The sequence below is a fragment of the Acomys russatus genome, chromosome 9 (genome assembly GCF_903995435.1).
Source record: "Acomys russatus chromosome 9, mAcoRus1.1, whole genome shotgun sequence".
Classification (NCBI taxonomy): Eukaryota; Metazoa; Chordata; class Mammalia; order Rodentia; family Muridae; genus Acomys; species Acomys russatus.
Window position 1 is genome coordinate 57,451,379 of NC_067145.1, and position 17,154 is coordinate 57,468,532.

The 17,154-nt window shown below is 43.4% G+C and overlaps 1 protein-coding gene across 1 annotated transcript in view; it reads right to left on the minus strand.

The window, feature by feature from the left end:
- The window catches only part of Itih2 (inter-alpha-trypsin inhibitor heavy chain 2), a 35,911-nt gene extending 23,924 nt beyond the window's left edge, over nucleotides 1–11,987 (minus strand). Inside the window, exons 1-5 of the mRNA XM_051151393.1 lie at nucleotides 11,771–11,987; nucleotides 10,373–10,447; nucleotides 9,042–9,074; nucleotides 7,398–7,567; nucleotides 3,348–3,452 (exon numbers count right to left, since the gene is read on the minus strand). Coding sequence (XP_051007350.1) covers nucleotides 3,348–3,452; nucleotides 7,398–7,567; nucleotides 9,042–9,074; nucleotides 10,373–10,447; nucleotides 11,771–11,854 — 467 coding nt within the window. The 5' untranslated portion in view covers nucleotides 11,855–11,987. The remainder of the gene's footprint in view (nucleotides 1–3,347; nucleotides 3,453–7,397; nucleotides 7,568–9,041; nucleotides 9,075–10,372; nucleotides 10,448–11,770) is intronic.
- Nucleotides 11,988–17,154: the final 5,167 nt, after the last annotated feature.

A 17,154-nucleotide genomic window follows, 5' to 3' on the forward strand; every position in this document is an offset into this window, starting at 1 on the left:
GGATCGTGGATCTGGCACTGCTCTGGGAGGAACTCAGCATGTGTCATTTCTGATGCAGCAGTTATGAGCGCTGATGTCATTGCCCTCAGCGTTCAGGTGGTAAGAGAGGCGCACAGAGGCTGAGGGACCTGCTCAAGCTGTCTCACAACTAGTCACAACAATTAACACACAACGGTCCTAGAGCTGTCCCCTCGCCATGGGTCAAACTCAAGCTTAGCTGCCTCCAAAGGCGGCACTTACGACCTACACTGCATTCTGAGACTTATGCTGTGTTGGTTATACTTTGGGAGATCTACAGAGGGATGCGCTTCCGTGTTTTTAGGACTGAGTCTGTGTTTCCAATGAAGGCCCGTTTAGTCACTATCAAAGCCGGTGTGATGGTTGCCCTGAGGTGCTAGCTTAGAGCTTTAAAGAGGAAACAGAAAGATACTCCAGTGAGCTTAAATCCAGCCTCAGGATTCATACTGAGTGCTGTGTGTGTTCCTGTGTGAATGATTTTTTTCCATTCAAGAAAAAGTCTCACTGTGTAGTAGCCTGGCTTAATTTGGAAGTTGCTATGCTAACCAGAATGGTCTTGAACTCACAGAGAGACCCATCTGCCTCTGGAGTTCTGGGATTAAAGACGTGTGTTCCCACACTTGGGTGAATGGGTTTTAAACTTAAATAATTAAATTAATGGAGGCCTGATTGTGCATAATTAGCCAATTCTGGTCCAGAGAAGTAGCATGAGGTATTTAGTAGTGGGGAAAAAGTTGACATGCCTGGTACAAACTCTCTAGACAGAATACACTGGGGGAAAAAAAAAAATCATGTTACACATGTTATCTGAGGAGCGGCCTGGAAGTGAAGCATCAGGTCCCCTGATAACTCTGTCATGCCCAGAAAGGATTCTGCTACAAAGACATTTTGGGAACCAACAAGTAAGTGGACAGCAAAGTCTGAGTGATGAAGAGGGTGATAGGCTAGCTGGTGTGGGGGTGCATGCCTGTCATCCCAGGGCTCAGCAGGCTGACGCAGGGGCGTCTTGAGTTTGAGGTCAGGCTGGGCTACGTACATTGAACCAGCTTCAGGGAAAACAACAACACAAGAGAGATGCCACAAAGGTTCACGAAGGGCAGTTAACACACAGCGGTCCTAGAGCTATCCCCTCGCCATGGGCTTCCTTCTGTCCTTCCTCCACGTGGCTGAAGTCTCTGTAGCTGGTTGGACTGAGCTGAACTGTTAATCTTCTGTGAGGATTTTCTGGGCCTCCCGACAGAAGTACACGAGTGGGAGTCAGAACCCCCTCCTGCTCCCCGCCCGCTATCCACACAGTAGCCATTGTTTCCTGACTCTGTGCTCTGTGAGTCTGGCAGTGCTTGTCTTTATGTTGCTTCTAACAGCACTGGGTGCAGGGTTGACGTACAATGTATTCTGCTTATGAACAAAAATACACGAGTGAAATGAAGGGAACTTCTACTACAGGGAAGTTTTGTGAGGGGGAAGAGAAGGCAAAAGAGAAGGAGCGTGGCAGGATTTGGAAGAAGATGGGGTGTGTGGTGTGAGGAGTAAGTGGCATGTTGAAGAGGTCTTTGAAATTTTGAGTTGGAAGGCTTGCCTTATTTTATTTTAAAATCTTATGTAGCTTTCATGGTGTATGTATGTGTGTATGCAAGTTTATGTGTGTGAAGGTAAATGTGTTTGTGTGTACCAGACTTATTTTTTTTTAAAGATTTATTATTATGTATGTCTGCATGTACACCTGCAAGGCCGAAGAGGGCACCAGATGTCATTATAGATGGTTGCTGGGAACTGAACTCAGGACCTCTGGAAGAGCAGTCAGTGCTCTTAACCTCTGAGCCATCTCTCCAGCCCCATGTACCAGAGTTTTAAAGGATATATATACACATATACATGCATATATGCATATGTATATATATATGTGTGTGTGTGTGTGTGTGTGTGTGTGTGTGTGTGTGTGTGTGTGTGTGTGTTTCCTCCTTCATTGCCTCCTGGTCCCACACTCTCTCCCTCATACCCCCTCCCTCCCTCCCCTAGTCCTCAGAAAGGGGAGTCCTCCTCTCCTAACAACTGACTTCAGCCTATCAAATCTCATCTGGACTGCCAGGATCCTCTTTCCTCTGTGGCCTGGCAAGGCTGCCCCCACCAAGGTAAAGTGAACAATGTGTGGAGGCCAGAGTTCATGTCAGAAGCAGTCTCTATTCCCCATATTAGGGGACCCCCCAAGGAGACTGTGCTGCCTATCAGCTACACCTGAGCTGATTCTAGGGGTTCTAACAAAAGCGTGTGCATGTGTATGCCTGTGTGTGGGTATATATACATGAGTGCATGTGCCTGTTGCAGGCAGAACAGGGCTCCGTATCCTCCAGAGCTGGAGTTATAGGGGCTTGTGAGCCATTCAGTGAGTGCTGAGAATCAAACATAGGCCCTATAGAGGAACGTATGTGCTCCTAACCTCTGAGCCACCCTCCAGCCCTTCAGGTATTGCCCTTTTGTAAAGCTACTCACTGTGTAGACCAGACAGTTAGGATAGGCTGGTGGGCCACTGAGCCCCAGGGATTGACCTGCCTCTGCTCCCTCGCACTGGCATTACAAGTGTGTGCCATCACCTCATCTTTTCATAGAGGTCCTAGGGGCGTGAACTCAGGTTCTTGTGTTTGTAAGGCAAGAACTTTCCTGATTGCACCATTTCCCTTGGCCCCAGAAGGCTGCTTTTTTGAGGTGAGTCATATATAAGCTATAAAGAAAAAATACACCAGGAGCTATGTTTTGGGGTTGATGCTTTAAAAGCCATAGCCCATAAAATAGAATAAACCACTAAAAATGCGTTCCAAGCCTTTCCTTCTGCTGTTTTTTATTTTGTGTGTTACTAGTGTTTTACCTGCATGTGTGTCTGTGCATCACATGCCTGTAGTGTCTGTATAGGCCAGAAGAGGGTGTTGGATCCCCCAGACCTGGAATTTCTAATGGTTGTGAGCAGCCATGTGGGTGCCGAGATTTGAATCCAGGTCCTCTGGAAGAGCAGTCAGTGTTCTTAACTACTGAGCCGTCTCTCCAGCCCCAGGGTGTGTTTGTAACAATATCACAAGTGTTTATCTACATAGCATCCGTCTACTTGCAAGGCAAGTCACACGAGACACTCCATGTAAAACCTCCAAACCTCATGGATAGAAAAGAGGTCTTTGGGGAAACAGACTCGGTGACACCTAACTCTATTGTCAGACTGCAGGACAGCCATTTTCCTGGGCTCAGAGTCATCCTGGAGCCTGCTGTGCGGTGTGAGGAATGGCCGTAGGAATAAAACAGATACAGAGGCAAGATGTCAAACCCTGCTCCCCAGCCCTTACCTCACCCATCCGGCCGTCTTGCCTTTTGCTCTTGCCTGTGAATAAAGAGCTCGGCCCACAGTTTTCTCCTTAATGGAGCTCGTAAATGTCACGCCGTTCACAGTCCTAGAGTAGACAGAAGTCAACAGCAGGCCACATTAGAAGTCTTAGGGAAACTAACGAAGAACAGCCAACCAGTTAGACTGCACGAAGGAGGGCAAGAGCAGTGAACAGTTTGATTCTGCAGGAAACAAGACAAGTGATCTTGGAATAATTTATAGACAGGAGTTTCTTCATCTGACTGTAATTTGAGAGAAGTTAAGTTGGGTTCCAGCTCCCCAGATTTCTCTCATGTACTACTGTATATTTAAGATTTTTTCCATATTCAGGTCATATTCTTTGGGTAAAGCATGGTGGTGTGGGTATTCCCTTTAAATGTGCCAGATGCCTAGGGGAGGTCTCTAATAAGCCACTTGCTCATGAATTTTCACTTGGTTTATCAGATCATTCTTGGAAGAGATAAGAATTAAAAATAAAAAAGAAGAAGAGGAAGCTGGGCGGTGGTGGCACATGCCTTTAGTTCCAGCATTCGGGAGGCAGAAGCAGGCGGATCTCTGTGAGTTTGAGGCCAGCCTGGTCTACAAAGTGAGTCCAGGGCAGCCAAATCTTCATAGAGAAACCCTGTCTCGAAAAACAAAAAACCAAACCAACCAGCCAACCAAACGAACAAACAAACAAAAGAATGAAGGTGTCCCACCAAAACTGGCAGGTTGACTTCTCCCTCCCAGTGTGATGGTTTTGGAAAGCAGGCACTTTAGGAGGGTACATAGGTCACAAGAGAGGAGTCCTCACAAGCAGGATGAGTGCTGTAATAAAAGAGAAGCCAGTGCTTTGTTTCTGTTTTCCACCGTGTGAAGGCAGCTCAAAGAAAACCATCTATGAACCAAGGAGTGAGATTGCTCCAGACACTGAATCTGCCAGCATCTTACTTTCAAGCCTCCAGAACTATGAAAGAAATGTTGTTTACACCCACCTAGCTTGTAATACTTAGTTACAGTGCCACCAGTCAGTTAGAACAGGGCTGGGTGCCATCCTGGAAAGATGGAGGAGAGCCCAGGTGTATCCCTCTAAAAGTTTCTGTTTATCTCAACATCTCTCTTGAGGATTCTCTGCCTTCACTTTGTGTCTTTGCCTCTTTCTACCCCACTTTTAATTGGCTTGTACTAATTCCTCGCCAAGCAATGGGGCTGGAAGAACAGAATGTCAGAGTTTCAGATGGAAATTTAATAGCCTGTACCGTCTTTCCTAAGGAAACATTTAGAAGTAGGTAGAAAAGTTTCTGGTTCGGCCAAGGTGACCATGGCCGTTGGCATGTATGGGAAGTCACCAAGAATTCTAGATATGCCTTAACAGGAGGGACAACTTCTCTGAAGAGTATCCCTCTCCAAGTGCCAGTAGCAGACAGATGGGAGAAACATTTCACATAAGAGAAATTAGACCTAAGGGGACAAGTGACTTGCTCAAGCTGGTCACAACAAGAATGAAAACCAAGTCCAGTATCTTCCCATCAAATCACAGAAAGGCTCAAAGTTGAACAATTCTCTAGAGACACACCCATGATGCATTTGGGATCTTGATTAAAGGTAGAAAACTATTTTGGCTGACCCTAAGGTCTACATAGCCCTTGGCACTTTCTCCAGTCTGAAAATTCAGCACAAGTAAAGGCCGACCAAAATAAATGTACATTTCATGGTGTTATAATTTGTTACCTCAGTTTACCTATGGAATAAGAAGGGAAAACAGAAAGAAAATGGGTGGAGGGGGGCTGGAGAGATGGCTTAGTGCTTAAGAGGAGTGGGTGCTCTTCCAGAGGTCCTGAGTTCAACCACATGGTGCCCCACAACCATCTGTAATGAGATCTGATGCCCTCTTCTGGCATGCAGGTGTACATGCAGGTAGAGCACTCATCTACTTAAAATAAACAAATAAATCTTAAAAAGAAAGAAAGAAAATGAATGAAGAAAAACTGAACCCCAAAATATCTAGAATACATTTTAGTTAGGTGGTTTAATCAGAACAATTTATTAAAATAGTTTAATATGTGGTTTATATACACGATGCCACAAAGCAGCACCTTCCCCTTTACTTTTCAGGAAGACCTCATTGAACTTGTCCTAGAAGCCAGGCATGGTAGTGCATGCCATTAATCGCATCACATGAAAGCAGAGACGGCATGAGGTCTGAATGAAATTCATAGAGATACTCTATCAAAAATGTAAAACTTAAAGACAATTTAAAAGATACCATTATGCATAGTGCTTTTTTTCACATATTTAACTTTTATTCATTTTTAGAAAATATAGTTAACGCAGGAAATGTTGAGATGGCTCAGCAGGTAAAGACACTTGTCACCAAGCCTGAGGAGCTGAATTTAATTCCCAGAATGCACAAATTAGAAGAAGAGGCTGAGTCCCACAAGTTGTCCTCTGACATCCAGGAACTTGCTGAGGCATGGACACACACACACACACACACACACACACACACACACACGCACGCACGCACGCACGCACGCACACACACACACACACAAATAAATACAATTTAAAAATTCAAAAAGGACATATGGCTAATATGGATCTACAGTTTTTTAAACACTTGCAAGCCAAAACTTTTATTTTTACAAATGCCATTGGTTGCCTTGGTGTATAAACAAACAAACAAACAAACAAAAAAACCAAAATAGCAACAACAACAAAACAAATGAGAAGTAATTCAACATAAGGTCTTAAATAATAAAAAAATATCTGAAGTTGCATGAAGAGCAATACTTCGCATTCCATGCAGTCTAAGAGAGCTACTGACTGAGGAGAACACTTTGGAAGATGAGTACATGGAAGCCATACCCACCACCAATGGGGATGATGTACAAATGCCCCACCTGGATAATGGGCTTAGTTATGAATAATAGCCAAGTTTTTAACTTCTTTTTTTTTTTTTTAAGAAAAGAATTCAAAATTGTAAAAATATAAGGAGAATAAGTATAAAAGGCCACCATGAAAACACCATTGGCATTCATTATGGATGCTGGGCCAATGTTGCGCATCTGCTTTCCTTTGCTTCCCACTTCAATTATTTGAAAGCCCGTCTCAGATCTCATGTCATTTCGCTCATGAACACTTTAACATCTACTTTGTAGTAGAGCTTTAGAACTTCCCTATGAGTAACAGAATCATTGAATAGAAAATGAAAAAAATTAAATGAGGCATAAGAAATAACTCTAACAGAGCTGTCAACCATTGAGCTGATTGCCCCAGGAAGCAGTGGGTTTATGATTAAGGAAAAAGTTAAGTCTAGCCTTTATAACCCACGTGTTAGGGATGGCATAGAGAAATCCAAACACTGCATTTAATTGCTGGTTCTCAACTCCTTTCTCCCAAAGAAATGTGTGACACACAGCGCTGACTTATTACAAACACATTCATATGCTATGCTATCAGATTCATATATTTCTGTCTTTCAAATAAATCACATACAAATGTGCATAAGTAGAAGGTAGCTACCTTAGCGGGAGTCTTACATCTGCCTTAATGTGTTGGGGATGAGAAGCAGGACTGGAGAGATGGCTCTGTCAGTAAAACGCTTGCGGTGCAAACATCAGCACCTACATACAGGCTGGGCGTGGGGACGCATGCTTTTGTTTCCAGCACAGGTGATACAAAACCAGTGGCTCTCTGGTCAGCTAGGCTAGCCTACTTGGTGGGTTCCGGGCCAGTGAGGAATCCTGTCTCAAATAAAAGGTAGACAGTGCCTGAGGGAAGGAACCCAAGGTCGATCTCTGCCCATGACACAGGAATATGCACATGGAACTTCACACACACACACACACACACACACACACACACACACACACACACACGACAAGGACCCATCCCATAGTGACACAAAGCAGGTCTATAGCTCAGGAAGTAAAAATAGAGGACCCCTAATCCTAATGCCTATGTAACAGGAGGACATTGATTCTAAGACAGAGGGACGTCCACTTCTAGGCTCTACGCAGGAGTAACTCACATGGTGAAGTTGGAGATGAAGGCTCCTTTGGGGATCTGAACATCGAACACGACACTTTGGGACAGTGGAGAATTGTTCACCAGTTTGCTCTGGATGACGGTCGTGGCCATCCGAGATGTGATAGTGGACTGGACTTTGTAGCTATAAAGAGTTACTTGGTCAACTTCATCCTGAAATTGGCAAGAAAGCATAAGTGTAGTAATAAGAAACCCACATGGAAAGCACTAGGTGTGTGGTGTTGCAAGTGGCATATTTTACTTGTTATGAACAATTAATTCTAGGATATTTGGTAAATATGTATCAGGTATTGTTAAGCAACCTTCTAACTTCTTGAAATAACCTACAGAAAGAGATTGGTCATTGTTGTGAGATGTCTCCTCCCGTGTCCCTTTCCTGTGTCTTCTTCACACTCCCTCTCTCCCTCCCTGCCTCTCTCCCTTCTCTCTCCCTCCCCCCTTTTTGCTCCTTCTCCTTCTTTCTTTCTTTCTTTTCTTTTTTTTTAAAAGAATCTGTGTAGAAAATGGACGTGGGAAGCAAGATAGACTGAAAGAGTTCAGGAAATAATTTCAAATGCAGATCTGCAACTAGGAAAAAGAGGTGGAATCACAGGGACGAATGAGGACCCTGTCTGTGTCTGCAGAGTAAAATGCAGCAGGGGTGCTGTGGGTGAATTATATATGAACCCCAAACTCCATATTGCTACCTGTTTCCTTCAGTCTCACCCATCACTATTATATCCTCAGTCCTTGCTTCTTTTCCTGTCGTAAAACAAGCTAGGGGAAAGATGGCTGCACACAGTGAACAGAATTGTCCTGGAAAGTGCATTTTGATGCAATTATTTGTTTAGTATCGTCAACCTTTTACCTCCTCTATTGAAGGTAGCCTCAACCTAAGCAAACAAAACAAAACACGGTAGCAGTATGACCACAGGCAAGGTATGAAGATGATCTCCTTTAGGATGTTCCGAGGACTGCAAGGTCCTTCAGACTCATGGCTGTGACAACGTGTGACCTGCTAGATTTTCCTTTTTCTTCCTCTAAGATATTCTCACTTCACTACTAGCTCTCATCCCTCGGATTTTGTTGTCCAACTAGTTAGTGCACTCCCCCTCCCCCACCCAGCCTATCCCAAATCTAAGATAAAACCCAGGCCGATTACCCTTCTTCCTGCTTCAATGGGAAGCTCACAGTTCAGAACAGGAAACCAATATAAACCACTTCCTTTGGGCGTTTCTCTTGTGACCAGAAGGTCTACTTCAGACCTTTCAGGAACTTGAGCCATGCTGCCTGAGAGTGGCTTTTACTACCACAGATATCAGGCGTCATACTTTTAAATCAAAGCTATTAAGTAGGAATTAAATACATATTGTTGGTTAAATCCTCTATCATTACTAAAACGTGATAAAACGGGGGAAAGCATTTCAGCCCTCACTCAGCAGCATCTGCCCGTCCTGCAGGTGCTGCACTCTTTAATGGTGAGTTTTCAGAAGCCCTTTCAAACAGAGTTGGGCAAGGGAAAGTTCCAAAAGTCAGGTAAATACTTCCAGTGATGGATACAAAGAAGATGCCTGGATTGATTTCCAGGTAATAGCTAACCGGAAAATCACTCACACACCAATCTGTGACACAACCAAAGCAAACTTACCGTCTTCTCTCCTGACTCTTCAGGAAGGCTTCTCTGTGGAAGGAAGTCAGAGACACAGTCACTCTTCAGCCGTATGTGGCTGGCTACCTCAGGGCAAAACCCCATGTTCTCTGTGATAGAATGTTATTGAAACTCTCGGGGCAGGGTGTGGGGGGAGGGGGGCGGGTGTCACAGCTTTGGGAGAACTTTCTCCATGAGAATCTCTGATCCTCAGCTCAGCTTCCTTTACTGTTTATGTAGCAGTATTGTGTGCTTTCCTCAGAGCATTGCGTTGCTCGTAATGATCCATCCTATGTGAGGGACGATGGAAACTCGGCTTCTTCCTTTTAGACTAAGCTACCTGAGAGCAGGCACTTAAGTATGTCTCCTATGTCGTTATATCTGAAGCCTCACACAGGGAATGGTACTTTGAAAATTCTGTGCCCTTAACTACCATGCTAGACGATTAGCCATATGAGCAAGGACCTGTGAGCACAGATAAAGAACATCACCTTACCTTTGAAAGGTAGCCAGCTTAAGAATTATGGGTAAACACTTAATGTCTGAGGGATTGTGAAATAAGTCCAAGATTATACGTGAGTTCATTTTTGGGTGATATTTTAATGGATGCTGTGTGACACAAGTCAGGATTGCCTTTGGGGCTTGTTTCTTTGTTTATTTGTCTTTGAGACACTCTGTAGTCCAAGCTGTGCTGGAGCTTACCATGCAGCTCAAAATGGCCTCAACTTTGTAGCAATCCTCCTGCCTCAGCCCCCAGAGAGCTGTCATTATATGCACCACTATACCCAACTCTTTTAGACATTTTGACACAGTGTTTAATGACTAAGTTTTCCCTCCAGAGGCGAGCTAAAAACCCTGACACAAAGTCCTGCCTACTGGGTTTTTAGTATTATTGATCTATAAAAACTGGACTTTAGAAAGTCAAACATTCACACTGAGACAAAGCCTGTCGTCTCACAGCTTAGTGTTACTTCCATAAATCCATCCTTTCTCAGTATATGGGCTGTGTGTGGGGGAAGCCAAAGCCTTGCAGGCATGGCAGAGCATCCCTCCCCCACAATTTTGGAGATGCTTAGCATCAGTTCAGCAGCTTCCGGGATGTGGCTCCAAGTATGTCTAGTTCTTTGGACCGAAGTGCTCGCCAAGCAGTCCCCTTTGACAAAATGGCCAGAGGAAGGAGAGTGTGTGGTTTTACTATGTGTCCTTTATATGTAGAACCTTCTAGAAGACAACATGAAAGTCCCTTTGCACATCACCTTGACAGAAGCCATGGGAATGTAACAGTACTGGACCTCACTTGTTTTTGCCCTTTGGAATTAAGTTTACTGTACCTGATATCTTCCGTTCTCTTGCACAAATGGAAGTTTATCTGGGGCCGGTTCCACAAGATCATTGTACTCTGCAAACTTAAAAAGAGAGTTGGGCATGCTCATTTCTTTTAAAAATCATCTACAGAAAAAGAGGAGGCCTATATTCATTATACCACTTTATATGCTTCCCTCTGTCATTGGATTGTCTTATCTTTAATTTAATAAATTCTTTAGTATGTGTATTTGCTAGTTAGGTTTCAGAAATAAGTAAATGAAAATGAACCATGTCACATTTGTTGAGTGTGAGAATAATTCAGTTTTGAGTTTGCCTAAACATGATAGGACAGACATGTAATCTAATGATAAAAGGTGCCTGGGAAAGGACTTGGATGGATTTAGGGGGCATTGATCATATGGGATTGGACAGATAAAGGTATGAAAAGAAAACTGGTTAGGAATGACTGAAAAAGAACAAACATGTCTGAGCGTTTTAGCTTCAATCTGAGATTTCTGACACATTCTTCTGTTTTTCAAAGTGTTGGAAAACATGATAGTTTCTAAGTACAGTGATTTTCCTTCCTGAAAACACATTCCCCCCCCCCCTTTGGCATTTTTTGTGTGCAGCCCACTCCTTGGTATTTTCTAGAATAATACGGTAACTTTTTTCCCCTCTGCCATCACAGAAGTAGCTCTTGTGTGATACTCAGAATGGCTCAGTTCAAGATTTATCCTACAGTGAAACCGGGCACGCCTTTAATCCCAGCACTTGGGAGGCAGAGGCAGGCCCATCACTGTGAGTTCAGGGTCAGCCTGGTCTATAAGTGAGTCCAGGGCAGCCAAGGCTACACAGAGAAACCCTGTCATGAAAAATAAAAAAGATTTATCCTACAGTTGGGTGTTGAAAGGCCTCAAGGGGAGACTTGAAACCCTTGCAGTTTGCCAGCTATGTTGCCACCTTTTTTACCACAATATTTAAAGTGTCCTTATTACAAAAATAATTGCCCACTTAGGTATAAAAGATGCTGATCCTTTGAGAATTACTGTGTAAAAAAGTAACAATAGTATCTCTATGTACCAACACTAGCAATCACTAGGCAGTGCTGGTCCATGTACTGTGTCTCGTAATTCACATGGAAACCCTTTTGAATCGGTCTGTTATTCTACATGCTTTTATGTAAGGAGTGGGCAACCATGCTCTGTAAATGCTATGTAAACATCTGACCACTGAACTTGATTTAAGTTTCATGCAAACACCTGATAATATCTTAATAAGCAAATGCATTTCATATTTATAACAGGAAGCACCTGTTGTCGGATGAATGTTCCTCTAAGTTTCTGTTCCGCTCAGAGCAAGTTCACTCAGCTATCTGCAGCCCATTTGTCCAGGTTAATAGCAAGGAGCCCCACAGAAGTACTTACTTCAGCATACCCATTCACAGGGATTTCGAAGGCTTGTGCTTCCAAAAGAAATAGCCAGATGAGAATGCACGTGGGTCGCTGCATTTTGCTGGACAGCTGTGCCAAGCTCTCCAGAGCAGATGGTCTGGGGAGAATCCCCCTGCTACTGAGTCGGGTTCACAGGAACTTGTCTGTTGAGGAGAGCAGTTAGTTTTAAAAAGAAAAAAAGAAGAAAGCGCTCTAACTTTGCTCAGATTCAGGACAAATATTTGTTCTGTAGCTCAAACTTGAGCTGTGGGCGTGGAAGGGACGGCGGGGTTATTCAAACAGCAAGGCCCGGAGCACTCCCTGGACTGGGGATGAGTCAGGGTCAGACCCAGAGTTAGACGGCGCTACATTTTTCCCCTTTGATTTTGTTGATTTTAATTGATCTTAAATCAGAGACATCTGAAGATAATTATTGTCCTCTTTAAAAGTTCAAGTAAAGGACTATATTGAGAAATAAACCCAGAAAGAAGAGCTAAACTAACAATGTCTGGAGATAAAATTATTTCATTTAAACAGCAACAGGAGGGCTGGAGAGATGACTCAGTGGCTAAAAGCACTTGCAGAGGGCCCAGGTTCCTAGCACAGATACACACATGCAGGCAAAAGACTCATACACACAGAATAAATAAAACTAAAAAAACAAAATGTAAAGGGAGCAAGATGCATTTAGGAAAAGGGAAAAGTAAGTGAAGAAAACAGCAGTTTTTTTTGAGAAGAGAGTTCTTGGTTCCTGTTTCCCCCACCTCACGTTGATAACCAGATATTTGCTACATATAAAGAACAGGGGACGTTGATGCAGGGGACCAGGGCTCACTCTTCAAGGAAGATGCTCATGAACTGGAATGTCCCTTCTTGCTGCCCCTCATCTCTGTTGGCATAGTGGTTCCACCATTCTGGCGAGCCATACCATGAAAATACAAATTGTTACTATGTTATTATAACAGTACCCACAAATTTCTGGGAAATTATTTAAAGAGAATATTGTATGAAAAATCTGTATCTATGAAAGATTGACAGCAAGCATATTAGCAAATAAAAGGGAAGTGCTAAGCAAATAGCTGAGACAGTTAATGAACCAGTTCATACACTGTAAGCATCAATGGAGACTTTATTATGTGTACTGAGTACCAATTCCACTTAGAGCATGGGAATTATCCTGGAATCACTCACTGCAGTAGTGGAGGAGGATGGAAAATACACTGGGATGAGGGACAAACTGGAAGGACATGTCCAGTGCAAGGATGGGATCCACTGACCTCTACAGAGGTGGGGCTTTATCAGCTGGGTCTGCAAAGATGGACGTGATTGCTCTAGGTTCGTTGAGAGCATTCTCATTCAGGGAGCAGGATGAATGTGACCCAAGGAAGTGGAAACATATCAATCTCTCAGGAGATGGAGGGCAAGAAGAGGGAGTGGGCAGCTGAGGCCACATGCATCAGGCCTGAGGAGCCAGGCGGAAAGATCTCAGTGGAGTTAGATGGGGGAGAAGATACGTGGTAGCACCCCCACCCCCTGTTTTTATAAAGCTCACTTTGGGTGTGGCTCAGATGATGAAATTAGGAAGACATGAATTCAAGGACCTACTTCAGAGATTGACACTACTTTTGAGATAGCATGTGGTCCTACACCAAGACAGAGGCAGTGGGGGTAGCTTGAGACAATAGGTTTATTTATGAAGTATTCACATAAAACTCCAGATATTAATATGAAACAGCAGGTACGCACTTTCACCAAGCGTTGCATTCACCTTTGATGTGTAGATGGGTATGTTTTAGGTATTACCAACTAATGAAAATGCTGTGCTGACTAACGAGGCCATGTGTTGACGGCTGTAAGAAAACTATATAGACAGAAGCCAAATAGCCAAGACATCATGGTGATTATGGTATTACCCATCTCTTGGGCTACTTATGCCGTTTTCTTCAAAAAGTAGTAGTTAAGGCTGTGTCTTCCTAGGTCACACCTGCTTCTAACGTATGCTCATTGTGAGAGAAGCGTCATCTCCCATTGCTGTAGACTGAATTCTTTCCATTTCTAATTCGTGTGCCTCCACACCCACTACAGCTACATTCAGAGTAAAAGGCAATTAAGGTGAAATGACGTCAGAAGGGTGAGGTCCCTGATCCAGTAGGAGTAGCACTCTTGTAAGTCTGCCCTGAAGGCTTGACAAGAAAGCAGCAGTACACAGATCAAGAAGGTGCCCGCATGGAGAGCTGATGGAGCATCACCTTGGTCTGAGACACCTATCCTTCAGAACTCTGAGAAGAAAAATTTCTGTTGCCCAATCTGCTCGGCTCAGAGCATTTTTATTTTAATAGCTTGAGCTAGGACATTAATCTACTCTACATCATGTTATTTTAGAGCCTTACATATGATCGTGCATTTAGAATACTTGATCCTGTGGTTGTAAAGGCGCATGCTCAGTGGTTGAGACCACTTGCTGCTCTTTCAGAGGACCCAAGTTTAATCCCTAGCACCCACAGCAAGCTGCTCACAGACAGTGGGGTCCAGCATTCCTGGCATCAGTAGACACCTCCACTCACCTGCACATGCATATACCTCCCCCCCCCCACATAATTCAAAACAATAAAAGTAAATAAATAAATAAAATTCTTGGAAAATGATAAATGCTCAATAAATAGCATTTACAAATTATGTTCCTAAAAGGAAATGTAGATTTTGGTGTGAAAACATTTGGGCACACAAAAATAGGGCTTCAAAATCATTAGCTATTCTTACCCGCAAAACTACTCCTGTGTTTCAGATTTGTGAGAGTAAAACTTACCTCGGTGCCTGGCAGCCTATTTTTCTGTCCATCATGGAGAGTGAATAAAGCCTTGTTCAATTGATTTCTTTTTTCATCATAGATTATTTTGTTATATGGCTACTTTTCTTTCTTCTTGGGTTTTTCTAAACAAGTAAATCATCCACATATATTTCATATCTCTTTAATTTTGCACACTGGCTAGCATATGAAGTTTCCTCTTACTGTAGACCAGGGAGACCTATACGCTGAGGACATTTTGTGTATTGTCCAAGCTTAGCAGGACATTGTTTTCATTGTCACAAAATATGGTCCTTTGGATGTAGACTATAAGTAAGCAACTCACACTTTGTGGGGAGTTAGCATACAGAGGAGGTTGTCCTGCATTAAGGGTCGAGAACCGAAGGCTTACCATAGTGTCTTGTAGCTCTCTGACCATTTAAAACCTGATTCACCAGGAATAGGAGTGACACTCAGCTCTATTTTTCTAACCACTTTCCTCTTAAGCCCAGGAAATTCCACAACAGTGAATCTTCCAGGGAAACATAATTTTGAGTACAATGGGAGAGAGAACACTGATCCCCCTTCCCCTGTCTAGGATGGACTTGGTGCGCTCACCTCAAGTCCTCATGGGAAGGACCGCCTACAGCTTGCCATGCTCCACTGAAGAGATGGCTTGGGACAAGTTAGTCCTGATGGCACATTTTTCATAAATATGTTTTTCTTAAAGTATTCTAGTCCCTTTCATCTACCAACCCAACCTCACTGCCTTAAAAGTGATATTCAGAATTATCTCAGAAGAAACCAAATTTGTAGCAGCCTGGGCCCCATTTCCCTTTTCATGTTGTTAACCTTCTCCAAATGCCAAGGTCTCCAGGAAGAACACCCTGTTTGCTCTCTCTTGATGTTTGGAAGCACCTGCCTCTCATCGGAAAGGGCATGTGTGTTCAGGTCACTGGGTTCAGAACCTGTGACCTTTCCCCCCACCTTCTATGTCCAGTCAGTGATAATGTAATGAGCTGAAGCTAACCCATTGCTGCAAGTGTTCATGAAGACAAAAATCAACATTATAAAGACCACAAGAATAGTCACTTTCATATGTGTGAAAATCAGCACTAAATCCACAAGGGAAAAAAATCACACTCTCTCATGACATTTGAATGAAGTAATAACTCATCTAGTACTCACTGAGAGTTCTGAGAAATGCCAATAAATCTGAAAGTTGTCACTGAGTCTGCTGTGTGATTTAGACAGTGCCAGCTGTGTGCTTATGAAATGCTCAGTTTTCATCCTATCTGAAATAGAGATTATAGACAGATGATAGACAGATAAAAATAGATGATAGATAAAAATAGATAGAAGATAGATAGATAGATAGACAGACAGACACACAGCTAGAACACATGTATGTGTACGCATATGTAGAGGCCAGAGGTTGATATCAGATGTATTCTCCAATTGTTGCCCACTTTTTTTTTTAAACACTGTTTCTTCCTGAACGGGAGCTCACATTTTGGCTAGGCTAGCTGGCCTGGACACACCTGTTTCTGTAGCCTTACTGCTAGCGGCACAGTCATGGCTGTCACATGTGGCTGTTAGGTGAGTGTTAATGGAGGCCCTTATTCTTGGGCCGCAATCACGCTCCCCTCTGAGCATTTCCCCAGCCCAAGTATACGTTGAGAAGTTCTAAGTCAAAGCTAAGCTACTTTGTAAGTATTTGACTTTTATTTCCTCATTCACCATGTCCAATGATGTACAATACAGAGAATGTCTGGTCCTACACAAATACGAACTCTGATTACTTCCTTTTCATAGTGAAGCCAATGCAGTTTGTTAGAGGTTTTAAAGGATGGTCGTTTTGCTTTTTTTTTTTTTTTTTTTTTTTTTTTTTTTTTTTGGTTTTTCAAGACAGGGTTTCTCTGTGTAGCCTTGGCTGTCACGGACTCACTTTGTAGACCAGGCTGGCCTCGAACTCACATCAATCTGCCAGCCTCTGCCTCCCGAATGCTGGGATTAAAGGAGTGCATCACCATGCCCGGCGTCTGTTTGCATTTTAAAGAGGATGTTCTACCATCTGGCCACACCTGTTCCCTTACATTAGGTACCGGTGTAGGTTAGTGTGAAAGTATTTTGGAAGGAAAATATTTGCAACGAACATCTGCAGCATGAGTAAAACAGGTGACCTGGAAATTATGGAGCTGTTGCTCTGTTTGATTGAGCCAATCAGATCTTTGCTGCCGAGTCATCTCCTGTCCCTCGCTTCTTGTGTTCAAATCCAGTCCAACTGCCACAGTATGGATAATGGGTCTGGGGTTGTCGCGCTATCAGCCCCCATAGGTCAGTATAGCAGGTTTAGGCATTCTTCCTGGAGTGCCTAGATGCTTCTGGAGAGGTAAAGAGTGAATCCCGAAGCTGCGTCACCCCAACATCTGACACCAGTATCCATTGGCTGGTCAAAAGTTCCTTCCTGTGTCATGTCAGGGCTCTCTCTAAGGTGTAAAAGGTGCAGAGTATAGTTGGATGTCTGAGCCATGGGGGCGATAGAGTTCATTTGAACGAAACTTCTAAAAGGTAATGAAGCACGGCTCCAAGT